Below are 25037 nucleotides of genomic sequence, written 5' to 3' on the forward strand. Positions count from 1 at the left end.
CATTAAGACTTGCATAATATGAAAACAAATATAGTCTAATTAGTAATATCATGTTTAATAAAGAATAAATGTATGTTTAAGATTTAGAAAATAATTTTAATTGAAAATTATCAAAAATTTCATTTCTTTTGACTAATAATAAGATCGATAGCTTCACTGCATCTTTCAATAAGTTCCTTTTCGTCTTTAACGATGTCGACGATATCAGCAACTTCGAAGACGTCAGTATCGATAAGCATACCAGTAATTTTGGGGACTTGTTGTTTGAATTCAGCGATTTTAGCTCTAGCTTGGTTTTCGTTTTAAACATCAGGGATATATTCCATGATTTTTCTATTCTTGTCAAGATCAAGTTCAGAAATTTTATAGTAAATGATTTGACCAAGAATACTTCTCTTTGATTCATCTTGAAGCTTATCGAAATCGCTGAATTAAGTTGAAATGGCATTAGTAATTTGTTCAATTTTATTCTTCTTTTCTTCTGCAGTAGCCTTTTCGAACTAAATAAAAATATTTTGAGGAGCAGCAGGTTTATTAGGAACAGCAATAAGAGTTTGAGGTTTAGGTTCAATTGGTTAAGGAGTGTTTTAAATCTTCTTATTATGTTACATAGAAGGAATGTTAATAAGCTTTGGTTATTAATTTTAGAAGGGGATTTATTGGGGCATGAACATAGGAATAGGGTATCCATAGGGGTGAATTGGGTTAGGAGCTTAAATGTCAGTTTAGAATTTGTTGCTACCCATAGTGCTATTTTGTTGGAATTCACCAATTTTTTTAGTCAACTTTTAGACACTTTCTTGTTCATTCTTTTTGAGATAAAGAGTGACCTTGTGTCTGTTGTCGAAGATTTCATCAACAGAGTTTTTATTAGATTATTTAGCACAGAAAATCATCAACTTTTGACCGTCAGCCTAAGAATCAAAGAAAACTGAAACATTGTTAGTTTTTAATTGATCGTCAGCATTGGCGGGTTTAGTTCTCTTTTTAATTTTAATGCTCTCAGTAGGAACAGAAACACCAATAGCCTTTTGAATCCAATCAGCAATGTCTTATTCCTTAATGTCAATCTTGACACCTAAGAAGAAAAGATTTCTTTCACTGCTTTCATTAGACTTGAAGTTAATGGTAGGTCCCTTGTTTTAGGCTCCTGAGTAAGAGAAATTCTTTTAAACTTATTCCTTAACAGTCTTATAAATGTGTTCTTCTTGCTTATCATCATCGTATTGGAAATCAACCTTGACCCAGAAGTTCTTCTTGCTTTCATTGTATTCAGTGTAGAAATTGAAATGAAGAACATTGAGTTCTTACTTAATTTTCTCGAAAATGGCGTTGATTGATTAGGTCTTGGCTTCCTTTTAATCAGCTGGGATTTCGTTTTCGAATAAACCAAGAATGACGATGTTGTTGGCCTTATTTTTGTTGCTATCGTTGAACTTTTAGATATTGAAAGAGATGGTAGAGTTAGGAAGAGAAATCTTACCGTTTAACTCGTGTTCTTTCAAAATTTCATTGTAGGCTTCTTCAGTTTCGAATTAAACGTAACCATAACCTAAATTCTTGTTTTCATCGTTCTTCTTAAGCATAAGAGAGGTAATTTCACCATACTTAGACATGAAATTGTGTAAAGTGTTAGTTTCGAGATCTTAAGGAACATTGTGAATGAATAAGTTATACTTTTTCTTTTGCTTAAGTTCATCCTTGTTTTGGTAATTAACAATATTAATTTCCTTGTTCAAAAGCTTATTGTGATTGAGGGATTGCTTAGCATTCTTTGCTTCTTCAGGAGATTAGAATTCAACTAAGGCGCTTTTGTTCTTAGGGAAGTGCTTCAATGACTTGATAGTACCGAATTTCTTGAACTCCTTGAAAATAAGTTCCTTGGTGACACCTTCGTGGAGCAATTGGACTAAAAGTGTGCTCTAATTTTAAGTGGCGGTTTATAACATTTTTTCTTTTTTGTCTTTTTTTGTTTTTTTTTTTTTTTTAAAGGTTTGTCCTTTTGTTTGTTTTTTGGTCTCTTTTTTTTTTTTAAGAAAGTCTTGATTATTTATATATTATCTGCAAATCTTTTCGCAAGATTTAAAATAATAGAAACTATCTTTCGCATTCAATAACTACTGTTTGAACAGAAATTTAGTTTTTAGTAAAATTGTATCATTTTTAGATTTTTTCCCCTTTAAAATCAACGTGGTAAATATAATTTTCCCTTAACATTTTAACATGAAAACATAATGTTAGCTTTCATAATAATATTTTTATTTGTCTCAAAATTTTGAACGTCCTTCTAATAATTTATTTTAGACTTTCATAATTGTATTTAATATTTTGTAAATCTAACCTTCTATTGATTTATCTATTTTATTATCTAAACAATTATTAGACACATTAGTAATTTTTACATATAAATATATTTAAAATAGAAACTAAGTGAATATAACTAGTCTCAACTTTTCGTAATAATTAAAATATAATTAAATATAAAATTTATTTATTTTTTTTTATTTTATATTATTTGATATCTTGTGATCATTCGATATTCGATTGGATTAAATATCATATAATATTAATAAAAATCAGCAAATTAATTATTTTTTTAGAATTAATTAACTCCCAAAATATTAATTTTGAACATTATTCAACTACTATTTTGTTAATTAATTCTTAAATTCTTTAGATCAGATATTCATTTTCAGCCACTGCCAATGCTTATCTATTTATTTATCAATATCCAAATTAAATTCTTCATTTGAATGTATTTTAATAATCTTTATATTCTTGATTAAACAAATAATCCTGCAAAATCTAAAATCCCCATATTTTCGTTTTTTATATTCATTATGTCTATTATTATATATTCTTTAATATTTTGAAAAAATCTATATTAAATAAATATCTAATTTAATAAAAGATTTAAAATGATATTTTTATATTTTAATAACACCATAAATCTCATTTATAACTCAAAAATTAAATTTAGGCTTTAAAATTAAAAAATATTTAACAAATTACATAAAATATAAATTGTTGTTTCATTACAAAAAAAATATTTTTTTTATGGTATATTGGAATGCTAAAAAATAACTAAAAGTAAAATAAAGATATATCTAATAAATAAATGAAATAGAATATTGTATTTTTTACAGATAATGTTGAAGAAAAAAAATAAATGGAATCATCTTAAATAGTCTAGTAAATAATTCAAATAATAACTATATGACGTTATAAAAAAAAGTATTTTATTTTCTAATGGAGACACATTTTAAATGAAAAAGAAAAATAAATAAAAGATATTATGAACCTGAAAATTAAAATAGTTTCGAATTAATTTTTACTCTATAACAAACATTATATTTACAAAATTACGATAGCGAAACTTAAGATAGTAGAAGTGTTATTAAAATTATAGCTTATCCAAAAAAACAATTAAACAAATTTTAATCAGAATCAAATGAGATCTAATAGAATAATTTATTTACTCTTAAAACTTAAGAAAAAAATAGAGCCACTTCATCCTTAATGTCAAGAAAAATAATTAACTAGGTACCATAAATAAATGAAATCATCTTAAATAATATAGTAAATAATTATGATTTTAGTTAATATGGTAATTAGTAAATTAAAAAGAATAATTCAAATAATAACTAAATATATAAAAGTATTTTATTTTCTAATGGAGACACATTTTAAATGAAAAGAAAAATAATAATAAATATTATGAACCTGAGAATTAAAATAGTTTCAAATTAATTTTTACCCAATAACAAACATTATATTTACAAAATTTTTACTCTTAAAACTTAAGAAAAAAATAGAGCCACTTCATTTATTAATGTCAAGAAAGAATAATTAACTAGGAACCATAAATAAATTAAATCATCTTAAATAAAATAGTAAATAATTATGATTTTAGCTAATATGGTAATTAGTAAATTAAAAAGAATAATTCAAATAATAACTATATAAATATTTTATTTTTTAATGGAGACACATTTTAAATGAAAAGAAAAATAAATTAAAATATTATGAACCTGAAAAAAAATAGTTTCGAATTAATTTTTACCCAATAACAAACATTATATTTACAAAATTTACGATAGCGAAACTTAAGATAGTAGAAGTGTTATTAAAATTATAGCTTAACCAAAAAAACAATTAAACAAATTTTAATCAGAATCAAATGAGATGCTAATAGAAAAATTATTTCTCTTAAAACTTAAGAAAAAAATAGAGCTACTTCATTCCTTAATGTCACTCTTGGCAATTTAGAAGAAAACATTTCTTTCACTTTTTTTCATTAGATTTGAAGATAATAGAAGGTCCCTTGTTTTAGGCTCCTGAATATGAGAAGTTCTTTTCAACTTTTTCCTTAATAGTCTTATAAATATGCTCTTCTTGCTTATCATCATCGTATTAGAAATCAAAAACGACCCAGAAATTCTTCTATTTATGGTTGTATTCAGTGTAGAATTTGAAATGAGGAACTTAAAGGTCTTTCTTAATTTGCTCGAAAATGATGTTGATTTATTAAGCCTTCTATTCCTTTTAATCAGCTGGGATTTCTTGTTCGAATAAATTAAGAACGAGTAATCTGTTTGCCTTTTTTCTGTTGCTATCGTTGAACTTTTAGACATTGATAGATATGTTAGAGTTTGGAATAGAAATCTTACCATTTAACTCCTGTTCTTTGAAAATTTTATTGTAGGCTTCTTCAGTTTTGAATTCAACGATACCATAACCTAAATTCTTGTTTTGTTCGGTCTTCTTAAGCTTAAGATTGATAATTTCACCATAATTAGACATAAAATTGTGTAAAGCACTAGTTTCGAGGTCTTAAGGAACATTATGAATAAATAAGATATACTTTTTCTTTTGCTTAAGTTCATCCTCGTTTTATTAATTAACATATTTAATTTCCTTATTCAAAAGAGTCCTTTTATCTTAAGTGGTGGTGGTTTATTACATTTTTTTCTTTTTTGTCTTTTTTTGTTTTTTTTGTTTAAAGAAAGTATTGATTGTCTATATATCAAATCTATTAGCTAGAATATATTTTTTTTTAAATAATAGAAAGTATCTTTTTATTCAATAACTACTTCTTGAACAGTAATTGAGTTTTTATTTATATTCTTTGATTTAGATTTTTGCCCTTTAAATTCTACATGGTAATTACAATTTTCCCTTAACATTTTAACATGAAAACACAATGTTAGCTTTCATAATAATATTTCTATCTGTCTCAAAATTTTTAAAATACTTTTAATAATTTATTTTAGACTTTCATTTTTGTATTTAATAATTTTTTCAACTTTTTATTGACTTATATATTTTATTATATTAACAATTCTTAAATAAATCAGCTATTTCACATAAAAATACATTTAACAAAGAAGCTAAGTGAATATAACTAGTCTCCATTTTTCCTAAAAATTAAAATATAATTAAATTTAAAATTTATTTAAAATTATTTGATAACTTACAATCATAAGATTGGATTAAATATCATATGCCTTTTCAATTTTTGTCATTTATATAATAAGATATACTATTAATATTTTTTGGTTTTATTAAATTTAAGTTGATATTTTAATATTAAAATCTAACTTAAATAATATAATAGATAGATACATACTGTTATTTTATCTTAAAATTTAAATTCTAAACTACTTACAAAACTTACGATCAAAAAATAGTAATTTAAATAAATTTTTTTTCTTCCTTTAAAATTACAACTAGAATCTGTAAAATAGCCAAAATATTAAATATTTTTATTGAGAGTCATTACAAAAAATACATTTTTTTATAGGTATATTGGACGGACACTTATGCTAAAGAATAACTAAAAGTAAAATAAAGATATACCAAATAAATAAATTAAAAAGAATATTGCATTTTTTTCAGATAATATTGAAGAAAAAGCATAGTATGGAGTAGATTTTATTTAAGATTCTCAATAATAGCTTACAAATGTTAGATATTTAAGTGATTTGGATGATCCACTTCCAACAAATATTGTTAATAGCTCTAATTATCAAAAGGGTAATATAAAAATCAAAAATAGGTAGAACTTAACGAATGATGTATAGCAATCGTAAAGAAAATATTCTTAAAACTTGATACAGTAGAAGGAAAATATCAAAAACAATTTATAAGACTAAAAGTTTAAGAATAGCTCTAAAAGATAGAGTTTATCACCATAATAATAATTAGATAAAGACAATCGTAATATATATGAAATTGATCAAAAATAATTATATGAAGAGCTAGATGAGTGGAAAAATGAATTAGAGAATACAAAAAGAGTTCAAAATTATACTGAATAGATATTTGGCATCAAAGAATCAACTTAGAGCTTCTTAGGATAAGATAGATTTAATAATAGGCATTTAAGATAATTTAAATAAATTTCAGTTTAAAATTTAAATGGAAATTAAGCTAAAAATGAATATGAAAAAAATTAAAATGGCAATATAAACTAATAAACTTCTAGACAAACTATGTCAATATCAAATGATATATAACTTTCATAAATAGATTCTACTAAGTTTAATGCTTCTAATATATAGCAAAGAATGAAATTGAACGTTTAAGAAAGCACAATTAACTAGGAACCATAAATAAATGAAATCATCTTAAATAGTATAGTAAATAATTATGATTTTAGTTCATCTGGTAATTAGTAAATTCAAAAGAATAATTCAAATAGCACTGATGATAAATAAAAGCATTTACTTTCTAATGGAGCCTCGCCTTAAATGAAAAGAAAAATAAAAAAAAAATATTATGAACCTGAAAACGAAATTAGTTCCAATTAATTAGCTACCCAATAATAAACATCATCTTTACAAAATTATGATAGTGAAACTTAGGATAGTAGAAGTGTTATTAAAATTATAGCTTAGCCAAAAAAAACAATTAAACAGATTTAATCTGAAACAAATGAGATGCTTATAGAAAAATTATTTCTTTTAAAACTTAAGAAAAAAATAGAGCCACTTCATTAAGAGCATATTGAAGATTTAAAACATAGATTTTTAGCAAAGTTTAAAGAATAAAGCTCACTTTAAGATAATATAAACGGATAAAAATAAAAATAATTTTTATCTAGATTACCAAGTCCTAGGGTGAACGAAGAAAGATAAAATTCAGGGTTTATTTCTGAAAGAAATACTAGACCTTAAAGCATAACAAGCTAGTTTTTTTAAAAACAATAAGAAATTGTCAAAGATGAAATAGAAAATTTTTAAAAGAAAACTTTAGATTCATTCAAATTTATATAATAAATTAAGAGAGCAAAATCTGGTACTCCATAACTACTCAATTTAGTGAGTGGGAAAAAGGTAGGTGGAAATTAAAGTTAAACAAAAACAGAATAATATATCCAATAACTAGAAAAAGAATTTACTTTAAATTAGGTTAAATAAAGTGCACAATTAACTAAAAATCTTGAAAATGCAAATGAGGGTACATTTTTAAACGAATAAGTTCAATAATAGCTTTTATTAAATTACAAATAAATGGTTAGCAATATCAAAGAAAAAAAAGATATTTTAGAATCTAGCCGCTTAGAAACATTTAAATTACAGTCAATAATAAATTAAATATAAGAAGAAAAAAAAGATTTGCAGTAAAAAATGCAAGTTGAACTTGAAAAAGCAGCACTCTAAAAATATTAAGTTTTCAGCAGACAAAATATTACTTTAGAAAAAGAGCAAGAATCTAACTAAGAAAAATAACTCAGATAGGGAAGAAACAAAGAGCAGAAAAATTAAAAATCATTTGCGAATTTGAACAGTTAAATTTAAGAGTAACAAAAAAACATTTAAATTGATTTCGATAGAAGACAAAGATCCTTAAGTAACAAAATAAGGCAACTTTAATAACTACTTAAAGAAAATTAACTTAATTCAAACAGCCTCCAGGAAGAGCTTAGTAATCTAAAGAATTCAAAACTAACAAAAAAAAAGTAGTTAAAAAATTACTATCTTTCTCTTCTTTAATAGCATAAGTCATATGAAAGTCCATAAATATCAATCATTAAGCTCATAGAAGTATATTTTTTAAATTAGAATTTTAAATTTTTTATAAAAATATATCAATTCAGTATATGTAGGAAATCGATGAAGAAATTGACGAAAAAATGTTACCTAATTACTTTGATTAAGACAATATCGAATTTGTAAAAAAACTCTAGAGACTCAGTATATAGCTAGAAAAACTTCAAGAAGAATTTTAAATAGTTTCAAAAAGCACAAAAAATTCTCTCCACTCATAAATTTAGTTGAATAAAATTTAGTAAAGTCAGTAAGAGTTTGTTAGTTCTCCTATTTTAAAATCTTCACTTAATTTAACATAACCAAAAAAACCGTTCTTAGACTAATAAAGCTAAATAGAAATCAAAATGAATAATTAAATTATAAAAAATTTAGCTTAAGGTAGCTCTCCTGCACTCTCTTAATCTTTAATATCTTAAAATTTGGTTTCTAATAGAAATTGGGAAGATGAAGATAAAAAATTACTTAAAATGATGATAGGAAAAGAAGTAAATCATAAACAAGAAATTAAAAAGAAACTCTCTAAAATATCTAAAAATACTCTTCAAACAAAGAATTAAAATTTAGAATATTTTTAGCTTTATTCACAAAATTATATTGTCTAAGAGGAAGATGATTAGGAAAAAGATAATTCTAGCCTCCTTTTTTAGGATAGAGTAAAGGAAAATGCTCTGAAAGAGAGAGAACCTAGGTATTCGAGTGCTCTTAAATTTGCAAATAGATAAAAAGAAGAAGATGAATACTATTTTTTTCTTTACAATCTAAAAAGAGGTTCTTTGTCAATTTTAGAATATAATAAAAAATTATCAGAGTAAATTTAGCACATATAAACTAATATTGATAGCTTAAAAGAATAAGAGTTAGAAAGGCTTATTAAAAAGTATAATAATATAACTGCTGAAGATAGATTACTCAATGTGAAGAAAATATTTATACTAATGTATGGATTTTAAGAAGGAAATGATTGGTATTCTAAATTTATTAAAAAAAGAAAAGAAATGTTAATAAAATCTGTGGCTAGCAAAACATTTAACTTTTAAGAATATATCTACAGTAAAAACAATTAACAAAAAATAGATTTTATGATAAACTAAAAAGATTAGCTTTCCAAATAAGAAAAATACTAAATTCAATAAGATTTTTAAAAAAATGAAAATGAATCTAAAAAAGAAACAGAAAAAGTAAAATCTTACAATCCATAGCAAATTCATTAATAAAAAGAGTTAATTTTAAATAGATTTAAAGTTTTATAAGAAACTCCTAATTCAATAGGAGGTTCTAATACTACAAGACATTAATAATTATAAGATCCATTTTAATTATTTATTAAAAAAACTAATTTAGAGTAAATTTCTAATCTGAAAGCAAATCCTAGAGAAACAAAGAATTAGAAACAAAGAAAAAGTGTACACTTTTAAAATTATAATCTTGTATAAGAATAAAATGAAATAAACTAACTAAGTAATACTACTTTAAATTTCTCCTCAAAAAATTTATGATTATCCTTACAAAATAAAAATTAATTTATTTCTGCTGATATCTAATTTAAAGATAATATTTTTGAATAAACCTTTATTAAAAAAATTTAAAAAAACACTATTAATTACTAATTTAAAATTAAATTATATTAATTTAATGTATTTATCAAAAAATTGCATGTTTAAATATTTTATCAATTATAATCAATTCAGAAAATTTATTTTTTTAGAAAAATATTATTAAAATTAATTTTAAATATTTATGAATTTAATTAAAAATATGATAAGTACATAAAATATTTGAATCAAATTTTTGAAATATTTAAATTGAATTAATTATTCTTTAAAAAATTTTGTAGTTAATTTTAAAATGAATGATCAAGAATACATAATCAAGCATTTTAATTTAAATAATTAAAAAATAAAAATGATATGTGATTATTAGAACAAATAAAATATTGAATTTTTTTAAAATTAATTCTTATGATAAATATTTTATTTAATAATCTTAAATTCAATATTAGTAGGTAGACAAGTATTTGAAAATTGCTTGCTTAAGGTATGTTATAAACTTGCAAAATAAATATAAAAAAATAATTTTATAAAATAAAAAAATTCAATCAATGTTTGCTCATTATTATTGAGGAATATTTTATTGAGAGGTATTTTAATTTGAATGTATCGATTTTTCTTGCTCACTGCCTTATTTTTCATTATTTTCTTCTTTTTAGTGCTCTTTTTCTTAAGAAATATTAGGCTAGCTAGTGGATTTTTGTATTTGAGAACTGGAAGATCTATCATCGTTGTTTTCTTCTCCTTCTTTATGTTAGTTATCTTAATGTTATTACTTTTCTTCAGTTTAGTCAAACTATGACCCTTCTTATTTGTTGATTTCTCTTTTAAGATATTTTTCATAAAACTCTTCAGTTGATAAAAGCAATGCACTCTCAAGTTCTTCATAAGCATGTTTTTACATCATCTAGGTAGATTAGAGCCTTTAAATTATATCCATTTCAAGCATTTCCATTCTCTTCATTTCTCTTATTTTTTACTCTTTAATTTTATCTTCCTGTGTAGTCTTAACTTCAATTTCTTTTTTAATATGGTCCTTCTTGTAATCCTAAAATTCTTTTATTTTTTACTATCTATTTTCTCTTTGTTGCTTTATATTTTCATATTTCTCCTTGGCTTTATTCATAACAACATCTTTTTTTTCTTTAATTTTCTTTTCATTTTGTAGCTTCAATTCTTTCATTTTTGTTGCATTTGATAGTTTTTATGACTCGTACATTTCCTTATTTGTTTTTTTAGATTCCATACTTGAGGCTCTTAACTATGAAACTCTCTCTTTCTTTCTAGCTAGCTCTTTTTGTTGTAATTCTACTTTCTTTAATAATTTAACAAAAAATGAACAAAATGATTTAAAATTACTTTAAAAATTATTTTTCTGTTTAATTTACTAATAATTTTTTAGGCGTTTTATTTATTTATTTTAAAAAACACATTATTTTTATCTATTAACATCAAATGCTTAAGATCTAATAAGAAAAAAACCTAAATATGTCAAAATAATTTTTTACAGTCTATTGCTTCTTTTAATTTTTCAGCTTTAAATAGTAGATTTCCATTGCCTTTTTACGGGTTTCTTCTATTTTTTTTAAAGTTCTGACCTCTTCTTATTTTAGCAAGGAGATTCTATTTGCTAATGATTAAGTATTAACTTCTGCTTATTTTCTTTCTTTTCTAACTTAGTAATAATTGGTGATAGTGCTATTCTTTTATTCGACACTCCCATATTTACTGGCTGAATTCCCGTGAGTTTTCTTTTAACTACCTTCATCTTAATTGAAATCATTTTAATTGTCTCTGGAATGATGATGATCACTTTCTCTTTCGTTTTCATTTTTATGATCATGAATATCATCTCCCAAATGTCCATCTTCATTTTAATTAGCGTGTCCACTTATCTAACTATCATGATGACTCTATTGCTTTTCATGGTTTTAATTATCTAAATTTTCTTATGAAATATTCCCCTGAGATTATTGCTTCTCCAATTTCTCATCATTTTACTGATGAATTTAAGAATTATCATTTTTATTCAGCTAGGTGTTTGAATGCACATCTTATTATGATTGATTCTATGATTCTTTAGGTTTGCTATTATTGTCAATTTAGCTTGCATTTTTAGATGGAATTTGCTTTTCAGACATTTCTTATCAAACTTTTTATTCTAAATAATAGATAGCTTCAATGTATACGAATAACTCTAATAGCTCTGCTAAAGGATAAACTTTAAGATTATAAATTTTTGCTTTTAGCTATTTATACTGAATTTATTTTTTAGTAATTATTAATTTATTTTAATGATTTACTTAATTTTATAATCAAAAAATAAAAGTTATAATAATTCAAAAGAAAAAAAATTTTTTTTTTTGTTTTTGCTAATATATATGTTTATGATGTTTAAGCAAACAAACAAAGTATGCAAGGCCTAATTAAAAATAATGAAACATCTTGATTTATATCGTTTTTTTTACCTCCTTTATAAGTGTTTAATATATAAAATAATAATAAAAATGAGAATATAATATTTAGAATAAATAAATAACAAACATATCAAAACAAACAAACACTTAAAATAATTTATTTTTAAATAATTATATAAAAAATCTATTTAATCAAATAAAATCATCAAAATCTTCATTTTTTTTTTCTTCACAAATTTTTGTTAATTCTTTCTGTATAGTTCCATCTTTCATGGATTGTCTAATTTGCTCAAGTTCTTCTTTTTTGGCTTAATATTTCTACAATATTTCTTTAGTCCTATCACTGAATTCAAACATTTTCAAGTTTGATATGGCTGATTGCATTTCATCGTTGCTGTCACATAGGTTACGGATAAGCATAACAGACCATTCTCTTTGAAGAGGATTAGTTTCATCCATGTAAGTTTAATTCAAGCAACTTAGCAAATACCCATTTTATAAAATGTAATCTTATGCTTCTCTGTTAATGTGAACGACATTACTTAAAAATCTCATAATGTTAGAAAAGATATCTTAATAACTTTCTGCTGAAAAGTAAAGCAAGCATTGCTTTTTGGAATTAATTAGTGCTTGAGAACGATCAAAACTTAAGCTATTTAATTTTTATAAATTTTAATTTAACTTTAAGACCTCCTCAAATAATCCGTTATCAAATATTTTTTTCTAAATTTAGCTGTTGTATGCTCCCAAAAAAGTGAGATTACAAAATACTCTAATTTTATCATGAATTTATATCAAATGATTAGTAAATAATAGCTTTTCCTCATCATCTAAATCTTGAGGATCTACCAGCTCAAAGGCTTTTTTTGCATCTAATAAGTTATATATGCTTTAATGTATATTTTTAAATTAAGTTGTGATATAATCCAAGTCATTTGTGTTAAGTTGGAACTAATAATCACTCTTATTAACGTACTGGCATCTTACATCTATAATAGTAGGTTCTAGTCCTTTTACAAATGAGTTATTAACTTTTTCATCAATAAATTTTTAGGAAATGTGGTACAAGAAGAGCTAGAATTTTTCAAATAAACTATTTGAAACAAGCTCATATAAATTATACTCCTTTCCTTTACATTTGAATAGGTAGGTTTCGTTTTTTTACTCAACATAAACCCCTTCCTCAGAAACAAACAAAATTTCTAAATACTATATAATGCTAAATGACTAATTTTAACTCAAGTTAAAGAGATGAGAAATTAATAGCAGAGTCCAATAAATAACCTACACTTCTTATGACTAAGCTTATATTTATTAGGTTGCTTATTCTTAAATATTAATATCACTCTCATTTTTATTTTCTAAAAATTCTACAAGTACTCCTTTTAAAATATGCTAAAACTATAAATAAAATTAATAATTTTTAAATACACAATTATTTTAATTTAATTACTGAAAGGCTATTCATAATATTTTTCATGACCACTTCTACCTTTTAAGCTTTTAAAAAGTTATACAAAAATGTGCAGATAAATTTTCTTAGTTTGGAATCTCTAAAGCTAAAAGAATCATAGACTTTTTTAAAAAGTAGATAATAGGTTTCATCTTTGCTAAAAATTTCTTCTGCCATAAAACTCTATTTAAAAATAGTAAATATTATGTAGAATTAAAAATATAGTATTTTACCTAATTTTGTTCATTTCCAGTAATAAAATTAGCCATAAACTAAAAGAAAAAGCTATCAATATTACTTTGGTGAAGTATATTTGCTTCGTTTATGCTAATTACTTTCTGCAAAATAGATTTAAAACAATTACTTTATTGTAAGAACTGTCTAACTTCATCCTTTTTAAATTAAAAATGTGCTAAGTTATCATTATTTAAGTTAATTTGATAATTACTTAGCACTATTTTTTTGTAACTAAAAGCCTTAGTTGTTTCCAAATTAAAGAAATAGTTTCTTTGCATTCTTCATTATCTTTAATTTCAATTTATAAAAATAAATTGAAAATACTTTGAGAATCCATTTATGGAATTTCAGGTCTATAATCTTTATCCATACTTTATAAACTAAATTTTTTTACTTTTTTCTAATTATTATTAATTTTTAATGAATTATGTTAGACAAATATTTTGATGAAATATCTATGAAATATTTAGCCATCACAATATATAGTAAAAATTATAATTGCTATCAGAAAATCTCAGATCTCAAAATATAATAATTCTTTATGGAAGTTTGATCAATTTAAAAAATATCTTAAAAAAAACACACCTTTTTACTTTAAATTTAATATTTATTTTAAGAAATTTATTTTAATTTAGAATTATTATTTAATCAATAATTATTAAATTGCTAATAATCTAAAAATTAAAACCTTTTTAGTAATAAATAGATTTAAAAATCAAAAAATGAAGGAAACTTTTAAATCTGAAATTTAAACTTAATTATATTGGTTTTGTAATAAAATAATTATTAAAATGAATCTTTTATTGATAAATTTATTATTCTTAAATAAAAAATAATCAAAACATAATAAATAAATAAATGTGGTATTGTAATTAGTTAAAATTTAGTCTACAAATTATTTATTTAAATTATATTTTAACATTTAAACATTTATTTATTTTTCCTTAAAAGGACATTTAATACTTTTAAATTATTCAAAAATAATTAATAATTTAGAACTAGTTTTATATTGAAATAGATTTTTAGAAATGAATGCAAAAAGGTAACATCAAAAAGTAACATATTGCTTATCCTAAAGTATTTTTACTCAAACATATTTGGAAATAGAAAGTCTTCTTAATTAAATCAATGAAAGAATATTTTAGAAAAAATGGTAAAAAAGTTTGAATTTTATTTATTTATTTGCTTGTTAAACTTTTATTTATATCATTTTCTTATGTATGTTTTTGAATTAATTAAAAATTTTGAAGATTAAATGTAGTTATTTATTTATTTTATTGAAGAGTTCGTTTAAAGATAATTTCAACTAATATAATTAAAACCTGAATTTATAATATAAAAAGTACTAACAAACACTTAATTCTAAATTAAAAAGAAATTAATATAAAAGAAAAAGATAGAGCTTTAAGAGCGATAGCTAGTATTGCAAGTTTTAGTCTTTTCAAATAAATACTACATAAATTATAGATCTACTAGAATAAATCTACTCAATAATCTATCTAAAAATTAGGTTTAGTTTGACATTAATATTTTAGAAAGCAATTTATTGATAGATCAAGTTTATTTATTGCATTAAGAGATACTTTAAAAAAGATTAAGAATTGAAACTAATTATAAAGATACCAAAAACATGAGCAATTACCAATCTAACTTCAAAGAGTAAAAATCTCAGGATAGCCATTCATAGCCTGCGTCAAATAATAGTTCGATTTTAACTCATTAATCAAGCATAGATAAAAATAAATAAAATTAACCGAAAAATTAGCAAACGCCATAAATACAACGCTAAACAGCAGGATTACTAGATTAGTCAGCATCGTTTCATGGAAATTAAGGAATTAATGGAGGATTAAGCTTATAGCAAAGTATAAATAATACCAATCCAAGTAATATGGAATCATTCAATAGATATATTACTTAATTAATCCCAAATAGAGCATAGAAAGTTGTTGATAATGTTTTAGAAAAATATGAAAAAATTAAAGATATCATTGAAAAAAATATTAAACCAAATAAGTATAGTTTAAGCGAAGAAGAACTTTAAAAATTGACAATATCTATAAGCGATTTTGACCAGTATAAAAATAGGATACTTACAGATTATAAAGAGTATTAACATTAAAAATAGTAAAACGGTAGTTTTGAAGATCATCTTCATGATATGCACCTTAACAAAAATTTGATTAATTGCTATTCTAAAGTGCCTACAATATTTTTTAAAGAGTATGAAAATGAAAACTATCCTTTTTTCAATGATATTGGAAGAGACGTTAGGGCTCTTATGTAGTATCAAAATTAATTAGTTGAATACCTTGATGAAGTAGAGCTAAATTTATTCTATCAAGTATACTTTAGGTAAAAAGTTTTCAATTTATTTAAGAAAATAATTTAAAGGATAAGCAAAAAACAACAGACGATAATGCTTAGAGTTTTATTTAATATAAAAATTTTAGTTTAGAAAAAATTGTTTTAGAGCTGGTTAATATAAATATAACTTACCATGCTTTTGATGCAACATTTTTAAACATAAATTGCAAATATTTAATGATTATTTTTATAAATAGATTCAATCAGATACTTGAAATGATATTAAATTTTGATAAAATGGGAAGTAAGTGTGAAGAAAATCTCTAAAAAGTTAAGATAATTAAAGAAACTAATTAAAAAATGAAATAAAAGCTTTTGAAAGGAGGCTTGGAAATAGTCAAAAAGAAAAAGGCTCAACAAAGACTTTTAATGACTTATGAAGTTTTAATTAGAATGAAATAATTAAACTAAAATAAAGATTTAGCTTTATAAGAAGATCCAAAGTTAGAGCAAATATTACTAAATGAAGAGGAAAAGTTATCTAATTATTCTTCACCATAGAATAACTTACAAGCATAAATTGCTAACTCATAAAACAAAATGACTATAAGTAATATTTTAGTTTTTACAAAAAAAAATATATAATTTAAATTAAATTAATTTTACAGGTGGAGAAGTTAAGAAAAGTGATAGGCTTTTAGAAAAATTAAAGTCAATAAGCCTTTATAATTTTATTTAAAAGAAATATGTCTAAGTTATTAAGAAGGAAGAGCAAGACCACTACTCAGAATTACTTGATGGCATTAGCAAATATTTGAAAGAAAACTTAAATTATAAAGAAGTTTAGAAAAAGTAGAATCATGCAGAACTAAGCATAGATATTTCTAGCATTCACAGCTACAACAGTAATTTACACAATGATTCATCATCAATTCATTATGATTAGGAAGATGATATAGATGAAAGCCTCTAAGTATTTGAATGGACTTTTAATGATATTCACTCAATTTAAGCTACTGAGACAAAATTGGCTAAGTTATACCTGAAGTCCTCACATAACTTTGAACTTATAAGAATTGAAGTTCTTAAAAATAACATAATTAAAGATGTATAAAAGTTTCAAAATTAAATTAGAAATTAGTTCAGAGAATACTGTATTTAGCTTTACAAAACTCATAACTATCATGAGAATAAAGAATTTAAATAAGATAAGGATGATTAACATGCATTTTTAAATGATGTTAATGATATCCTATTGATTAAATTTGCTTAGTTTTACTCAAAGTTAATATAATCTTACATTGTTAAATCATTTTCCTTGATTTATCAAATAAAGTAAGAAATAATAACTTCTACTTGGTAAACTGAGCAATCAGTAGAATATTGGGGTTAAAAAGTATTACCTATTATTTGTAATTTCACTAAATTTTAGATAGAAATATTAGATACCTTTTCTTCTGATCTGATTGCATATGTAAAATATATCAATACATCTACAGATGCTAATTTGGCCTTCAAAATAAGTTCTTCAAATGAACTCTTTTAATATTGGCTCAAGGAATTTCCTACTATGTTTAAGAAAACCTCTGAGCTATCCTTTTTAGAATCCACTAATCTACCAATATAAATATAATCTGAATTAGTAAAGGCAAATAAAGACACCATTCAAACTTATGACATAAATTATTTCTACAAGCAAAAATCAGGACTTCATTTTGAGCTATTTACAACATTTGATGAAAAGCAAAGAATTATATTAGAAAATGCCTTATCTAATGATAATTGGAATCCTTGTAACATCTCATATAAAATATACAACCTTTTAGACTATTTTTTTATATAAAAAGTAATATTTTTAATTTACAACTATTGATATTATTTAGTATTAAATTTGAAAAATAAATGGAGGGTTTCTTAAAATATTTTAATTAAATGAAAACCTAAAACAAAATAAATGTTTTTAAAATAGAAAAAACATGATTTACATAGCAATAGTGATGATGAAGAAGAATAATTTAACAAAATAAGAAGCAATATCATAAAAGCAGATAGTGAAGATGAAGAGGAAGACCTACAAGATTTAAATCATTATTACATTAAAAAATTTGAGAGAGAATACAAAATTCAATTAAATAAGCTCATCTTTGAAAAGGAAAATAAAAAGTACATGTTCTCTGAAGGATTTTTAGTTTTCTTAAAGCAAGTTTAGAAATATATAGGAATAATGGCAGAATCTAAAATATAATACAGCAAAGAATATTTTATCAGATTTATTTCTCTTCTAAGGTAGTACAATACCTTTTCAAGAGAGTTTATTGTACTTGCAAAAGGAAAAAATCCTTAATTTCCACAGATGAATGGGAAAGTTACAGTAAAAAATTTAGCCACTAGCTCTCTAAACTTGACATTTCTTATTAAGATATTTGATAAAATCAAAGAAAGATTAGTTTAAAATACAGATGTTTCGAAGGAAATAATTGATGCAGAGTTTCAGAAGATCAAAATAGATATTTAAAATCATATTTCCGAAATTTTTGGAACAATTCCAAATATTATTAAGGATATGTTATAAAAATCTGCATCATAGGTAAATTTGCTTGGTTGGCATAAACCCTAAGAAAAAATAAATGTTCCTCTTGCTCAAACTGCACGTATTGTTGATAGTATTCGCTCAATGTATAACGTCTTAGAGGAAATATTAAACACAAGTGAGCTGAAATATATTTTTGAAATGATTATTAATGATTTTATTGAAATTTACATTTATACATTTATTTAGCTGTTAACCTCTTCTGACAGTAATAGGCTTTCTGTTTAAAGGATAAAAGATGAAGTTACCTATTTTTGTAATGAAATAGTCGAGATATCTATTATACCACAACTTTCTAATATAGAAATGTTGATTCATTCAGTAGAGTAAGTAATTTAGATTTAAAAAGTACCCAGATTGGAGGAGATAAAAAATAAGTAATAAAATATTGAAAACATAGAAGATGAAGATTAATAAATAGATCTTTCAAAATAAAAAGCATAATAAAATAATAAAGAAGATGAAATTTAAAGAATCACTAAAAAATTCTCTTAGTTAAAAGAAAATGATGATGACTAATAAACAGAAAAAATGTACTAATCATCTGAAATGAATAAAATTAATATAAATAATAATAGTAACAAAAATATGATAAATGACTCATAATCTGAGTCACCTAACAAGAATAGTAATAATCAAATTTCAGTAAATAACCAATCATCATGAAAATATTTTAGATAATCATAAATAAATGATAACTAATTTATTAAGAGAATTTAAATAATATTATATAAAATTAATTAATTTAAATAAATAAATAAATAATTTTTTTGCAAATTTTTAATTTTTATTTTAGTAAAATTTAATTCAAAAAAATGCAATAAGTAGTCAAACAAACACTTATCAAATCGCATTTCTATAAAATTAAAAATATTAAATATTTTAATAGAGATAATCTAATAAAAAAATAATATTTAACATAATATTGACTGTTTAATTATTTTTTTATTTTTTTTATTTAAATATTTGAATAGAATTTGATCTAGAATTAATGAAATAGCTGTTAAGATATTAATTTTATGGTAAATAATAACTAACTGAAAATTGCTTATGTTATTATAATTTTGTTAGAATAGGTGAAAAACAATATAGGTACAATATTATAAATTAAATATTTTCTCCTAATTTGAGAAATTTATTTAGTTGAAACAAAAATTATTAATAAATTAATTTTCTTTTTATTTAAAAAGTGAAATATCTATCAATCAATCAATCTTAATTATTTATTGTAGTATTTTCATATTTTATTTTAGGTAAATGATTAAAATCAATTTAAGGATTTATGCTCTTTCTTGCTTGCTAAAGCTAATTTGACTCATTCTATTTTTTTATTTTTTCATTGTTTAAGTCTATTTATTCTTTTTTATGAATTTTAATGTATTCAAAAAGCATTTCAGTTTATTTAGGAGTAGAAGTACTTCTTTTAGATTTATTATTTTAGATTGAAAATTAACCTCCAAATTATTTATGATAAATATCATGACAGCTACTTCTAAGCAAGCTTTTAGATTCTAAATCCAATTATTAATTTCTTTTATTATTATGTTAAACAGGACTCTAGCTAATATTACAATCAAATTTTAGTTAATTTTTTGAACATGGTGCTTTTCTATAAATTAAACATGTATTTTATCTTTAATCCTATTCTTGCTTATTTAAAGCTACAGATAGATCTAAACTCTTGTGATTAAGCTAATTATTATACAGTTAAAAATTATTTAATTCGGTCTAAAATATTTATTTTTCCAAATCAATTGATTTTTCTTTATTATTTCTATTATCACATTTATCTTTTGCAATTTAAATTGTCTATTACAACTAATTTTATAAGGAATTAAAGTTAGAAAATTATTAAATGCTATTTGTTTTTTATGAGCTCAAGTCAACGAAGCAAGGTTAAATACCTTTTTTTTATTAAATATTTGTATCCTAATTTTATTAAAAACTTATTTAATCTTTTTCGAAATCCTCTCTCACATTTTTAGAAAATCTATTAATATTCTTAGTCTAGATATTAGTAGCAATTACCATGTCTCTTAATATTATTCTTTTTTCATTTTATTATGTTTATTATTAATTTAATATATTATTTTTATTATTAATATTTTAATATTAATTGCGAGAGACTTTAATTATATTCTCAGAGTCTATATCTTCTTACTTCCAATTTTAATTTTATTCTTTTACACTTATAAGAACAGATTGAGGAGGTTTTTAACTCTGCTATTATTAAATTTCATTTTTTTTATTAAAGTTATTTAAAACTATTTTTTAATTTTAGCTATAGCGCTTGTTACAGAAATCTTAATTAATTTCATGAATGTTATATTTTTGATTATCTAAATTATATTTAACATGATCATTTTGCTTTTAATCTATTTTTTTGTATTTATTATATTTGGAGCTAACTTAAAATAGATTACCTATTTTTGTAGGCGTTGATTATAAAAGCTAGATATTATCTTGCGTTTGCTTTATCAATTATTCTTTTAAATGATCTTTCTGATTTTAACAAATCGAAACATCTGCGGCTGTGATTAATATGTCTTAATTTTTTGAACTATCACTTAAAGATAATGAAGACAAGCTATGATTTTTTTGATTTTCCTAAGTAATGCAAAGACTATATCCATTTTCTATTGTTTGTGTTTACAGAGATTGCTTTCTTCTTTAGCTATTTGTCCTGAAATTGTAATTACAGTTTACTGTTTTGAGTCTTTAATTTTCATTATTATTTAACTATAAATAATTATTTGGAAAATTAGTGTTTTCTTAACTAGGCGTAAAATATCTAATTTTTTATAGCTATTTGAATTTTATAGAGTCTTAAGAATTTTTTAGATCAAGAATATTTTATGTAATTTATGATTAAAATAATTTTTCATTTTTAAATTATATGCTTTTAAATAATTATTAAGAAGGTTCAGTATGTATTTGACATATTTCTTCTTCTTAAGTATAAGGCTTTTAATAGACTAATTTAGTACTTCTCCTTCTGCCATAGTTTAAGTATTTATCAGTAATTGGCTTTAAAAAGCTATATTTTATATCTAATTTTACCTATTCTTTGTTTTATGTCTTTTAATCTTCTAAATTCTAGTTTGCATTAACCCCTCTTTATAAAGGTTATAATCCTATTTCATAATCTAATTTATGCGTTAATAACTATTTTTAATTTGTATTCTCTTATGTTTTAATAATGTTGCTTTCTTATCTTTAAACTTCATCTTTTATTAGATCTTAAACTCTTTTATATTCTTAATTTTCCATTTAGCTTAAGCTTCTTTTATTATTTTTTTTTGCAACCCTTTTCTTACTTTTAATTCCATTTTTTTAGTAAAATCCCTAATTATATTTACTCAAAGATAGTTCAATATCTAATATTTAATTAAAATTCTCTGTTTAAGAGTTCCATGGACCTATGTCTATGTTTTGCTATTAACCAAAATAGCTTTAATCTTGATTTCTTTACTGAATAAAAGAAAGCGTATTTGAGTTTATTTATTTTGCTTCTTCTTTTATCATCTATAACATTAATTCTTTATACTTAAATTTATTAATTTCTTGGTAATTATTTGTTGCTAATTTAATCTTAGTTACAATCAATATATTCTTTAATCAAATCAATATAATAATCACTCAGTTTTTAAGAATATCTTAAGCTTCATTATTACACTTGAAAAATGATTTTATCGTTTAAAAATTAAAATATTTTTGACAAATCAAAATTTTTTCTTAATAAATTAATTTTAATTTATTTTTTGAGACTTTATTGAGTTTTCTATTTTTTTTAAATAGTTAAACGAATTTCCCAAATTAAAATAACAACTTAATCATTTTTATTTGAAAAATTAAAATTTAACTTGCAAATAACTTACTTCAAACTACCACTATTACTCATTACCTAATTATCTTTTAATAAAATACAAAATACTCAATTTAAAAAAAAAGACACCCAATATACATTTTTTACCAAAATTTAGAAGCAAAATTACAAGATATTTATTTTGAAAATTCATCTGATTTAATTTAAGCATCTAAAATAATTCTTGGAAATATTTTTTAATTTAATTTGAATAAAAAAAAAAATATTTTAATTATTAGATAATATTAAATTAGGGGAAATAATAATTTTTACTATTTTAAAAAATTCTTGTTCTAATTTTTAAAAATTTTAATTATAAAATAAAATCTAAAAACAAAATATAGAATGAATTTTAAAGCTAAAAAATATGAACTTATTTTAAATAAATAATTTATAATTTATAATATTTATAAAAATTAATTTTAAAAATAATATTAACAAGTTTCAAATAAAATCAATAAAATGGAAGGAAATTTTTAGGCAACATTACCAATAAAAAAGTCAACCATGGAAAATTAAAAAAAAGGTAAAACTGGCGATCAAAAAGAAACATTTAAAGGTGAAAATATAGTGAAAATTTTGGATTCAACTTACTAAAATAGAGGGATTTTTCTACAAGAGTGTTTTTAAGGCTTCGATGATAAAGTAGAGGATTTGATGAGAGCAATACTAAAAGTTTAAAGTGATATGTAGAAATTGTTAGAATAAAGCTTTAAAACAGAGTCATAAGTATCTTAAAAAAGTTCTTAATTTAAAAATATGGTCGAACTTGTCTGCATTGATTTGAAATTCATAGCCTTGTAAGCAAAAATATTTGAAAACTAAATGAATGAGTATTAAACGAGGTTAAATAGCTGTATTCAAAATAACTTTGCAAAAGAAAATATTTAAACTGAATAGCATGAAATTAGTTATCTGAATGATATATAGAAAGCTATTTTCGATAATTACTTTGACCCTTGCCCTCAATAAATTTAAGGTTCGAATCCTGGAAGTGTAATATTTTTATTCTTAATTAAAAAAAAATAGATATTCTTTGTTTTTAAAAAAAAATTTTATTATGAACAATAAAATAGCAATAAAGTTAATAATAACTAAAATTTTGCTTTAATGAATTATTTAGAAATGATTTTTAATTTTTTATATGACAGGTTAATAATTGCTAAAATAATGAAGAAAAATTTGATGATGAAATACATCTAAATCTTAAAAAGTTGAGTTAGATAAATACTGATTAAATATTTTAAGAGACTATCACACCAAGTAGCAATATTGTAATAAATTTTTTATAATGTTGCAAAATTTTATAAAATTTTAGAAATATATTACGTCTCAACTCGATTTTATTATTACACAACAATACAAAAATGGGTGATTTACAATTATAAGAACAAATGATAATAAGAAAATCAAAATTTAAATTCACTTTTTAAAATGTTCTATAATAATACTAGCTCATTTTTATATTATAAAAAATTTCGATAATTTCAAGAGGATTAAACTTATAATAATTTAATAGATAGTTCAGTAAAATGAATTTTAGACTATCAAATAAGCTAGAATAAAAAATGACTACTCAAATTTATTTGAAACACCTACAGTAACTTAGATTTAGCATATAATAAGTTTTATTTATTAGAATTATTTTAGGATTAAGGAGATGCCGAAGATGTTCGAGATAAAAATTTTAAAGTATTTATGAATTTATTTATGAGTAAAAAATTCAAAAATAAAAATTTTATTTTTAGGAGGAAGAGGAAGAGAAGGATGGTTAGTAAAAGAATATTAATTCTATTGAGTCAGAAAAGTTAAAAAGGTAATTTAAGAAGAGGTATACTGTTGAATAAAAAATAGAAATTGTGAAAGAAATTACATCGAAAACATTTTACCAGGAAAAAAAAATAATACCAAAGAACTTTTTGGCGAAGTATTAAATATGCTACTAAACACTTCAAAACTGGATTAAAAAATATTATGAAAAGTAAAATGAATGATTTCAAGTACTAAGTATTTCATAGTAATCTATTAAATTTAGTATAAATAATGGTAAAAATTCGAAGTAGAATAGAACTTTTAAAAGATTATTAGTGTCATTTTATTAACGGGTGAGAAAATGTTAATAGTTTTGAAGAAGAAGAAAAAATATTATAATAAAGGCTGTATCTATCTATTAACATAATATGTAATTTACTGACGTTTACATTTGCAAATATAAATTAATTAAGTATTTCTTATAGCAGATTTTAATTTGTATTCTTTTTAAATTGTTTTTTTTATTAAGAAATTATTACTTACACTAACATATATAAGCTTGAAAACTTGATAACATTAATAATAATGTTGTTTTCAAATCAAAATACAAATGAAATTGTTTTTGTAGTCGATTTCATAAAATTCTATATGGATATAATCACTATTTTAATTGATTTATATTTTACTATTCCATCTTTTAAAAAATTTAGCTTTAAATTAATAATATTGTTTATAATCAAAATATTTTAAAACTTTGATAAAATCTAAAAAAAAAAGAAAAAATGAAAAAAGGGGATAAAAACATCTGAATGTTG

General features: G+C 22.2%; 8 protein-coding genes across 8 annotated transcripts; 3 read left to right on the forward strand and 5 right to left on the reverse strand. All coding sequences in view use genetic code 6, as the record gives it.

Annotated features, from left to right (window-relative positions):
* Positions 1–119: 119 nt before the first annotated feature.
* TTHERM_00295340 (polyadenylate-binding protein) lies at positions 120–2033 on the reverse strand (the record flags this gene model as incomplete). The annotated part of the gene is made up of 1 exon (XM_001013166.2): positions 120–2033. The coding sequence occupies exon 1, from the start codon at positions 1947–1949 to the stop codon at positions 120–122; it is 1830 nt and encodes a 609-aa protein (XP_001013166.1). The 5' UTR covers positions 1950–2033.
* Positions 2034–4284: 2251 nt separating this feature from the next.
* On the reverse strand, positions 4285–4965 carry TTHERM_00295330 (polyadenylate-binding protein; the record flags this gene model as incomplete). Its single annotated transcript, XM_001013165.1, has 1 exon — positions 4285–4965. One exon carries the CDS (start codon positions 4963–4965, stop codon positions 4285–4287), a length of 681 nt encoding a protein of 226 aa, XP_001013165.1.
* A 725-nt stretch (positions 4966–5690) lies between these two features.
* On the forward strand, positions 5691–9550 carry TTHERM_00295320 (hypothetical protein; the record flags this gene model as incomplete). The annotated part of the gene is made up of 2 exons (XM_001013164.2): positions 5691–8048; positions 8102–9550. The coding sequence occupies exons 1-2, from the start codon at positions 5823–5825 to the stop codon at positions 9548–9550; spliced, it is 3675 nt and encodes a 1224-aa protein (XP_001013164.1). The 5' UTR covers positions 5691–5822.
* Positions 9551–10160: 610 nt separating this feature from the next.
* Positions 10161–11742, reverse strand: TTHERM_00295310 (hypothetical protein; the record flags this gene model as incomplete). Its single annotated transcript, XM_001013163.1, has 2 exons — positions 10161–10916; positions 11110–11742. The coding sequence occupies 2 exons, from the start codon at positions 11740–11742 to the stop codon at positions 10161–10163; spliced, it is 1389 nt and encodes a 462-aa protein (XP_001013163.1).
* A 468-nt stretch (positions 11743–12210) lies between these two features.
* Positions 12211–14126, reverse strand: TTHERM_00295300 (spinocerebellar ataxia type 10 domain protein; the record flags this gene model as incomplete). The annotated part of the gene is made up of 4 exons (XM_001013162.2): positions 13920–14126; positions 13705–13863; positions 13472–13654; positions 12211–13419 (listed from the first exon to the last, which is right to left on the reverse strand). The coding sequence occupies exons 1-4, from the start codon at positions 14076–14078 to the stop codon at positions 12211–12213; spliced, it is 1710 nt and encodes a 569-aa protein (XP_001013162.2). The 5' UTR covers positions 14079–14126.
* A 1212-nt stretch (positions 14127–15338) lies between these two features.
* Positions 15339–19271, forward strand: TTHERM_00295290 (Vps54-like protein; the record flags this gene model as incomplete). The annotated part of the gene is made up of 4 exons (XM_001013161.1): positions 15339–16063; positions 16273–16625; positions 16684–17861; positions 17985–19271. 4 exons carry the CDS (start codon positions 15339–15341, stop codon positions 19269–19271), a joined length of 3543 nt encoding a protein of 1180 aa, XP_001013161.1.
* Positions 19272–19814: 543 nt separating this feature from the next.
* TTHERM_00295280 (hypothetical protein) lies at positions 19815–22139 on the reverse strand (the record flags this gene model as incomplete). Its single annotated transcript, XM_001013160.3, has 1 exon — positions 19815–22139. The coding sequence occupies one exon, from the start codon at positions 22137–22139 to the stop codon at positions 19815–19817; it is 2325 nt and encodes a 774-aa protein (XP_001013160.2).
* A 664-nt stretch (positions 22140–22803) lies between these two features.
* Positions 22804–24464, forward strand: TTHERM_00295270 (hypothetical protein; the record flags this gene model as incomplete). The annotated part of the gene is made up of 5 exons (XM_001013159.4): positions 22804–23466; positions 23622–23744; positions 23990–24070; positions 24121–24162; positions 24219–24464. Exons 1-5 carry the CDS (start codon positions 22816–22818, stop codon positions 24462–24464), a joined length of 1143 nt encoding a protein of 380 aa, XP_001013159.4. The 5' UTR covers positions 22804–22815.
* Positions 24465–25037: the final 573 nt, after the last annotated feature.

The sequence above is a fragment of the Tetrahymena thermophila genome (genome assembly GCF_000189635.1).
Source record: "Tetrahymena thermophila SB210 genomic scaffold scf_8254688, whole genome shotgun sequence".
Taxonomy (NCBI): Eukaryota; Ciliophora; class Oligohymenophorea; order Hymenostomatida; family Tetrahymenidae; genus Tetrahymena; species Tetrahymena thermophila.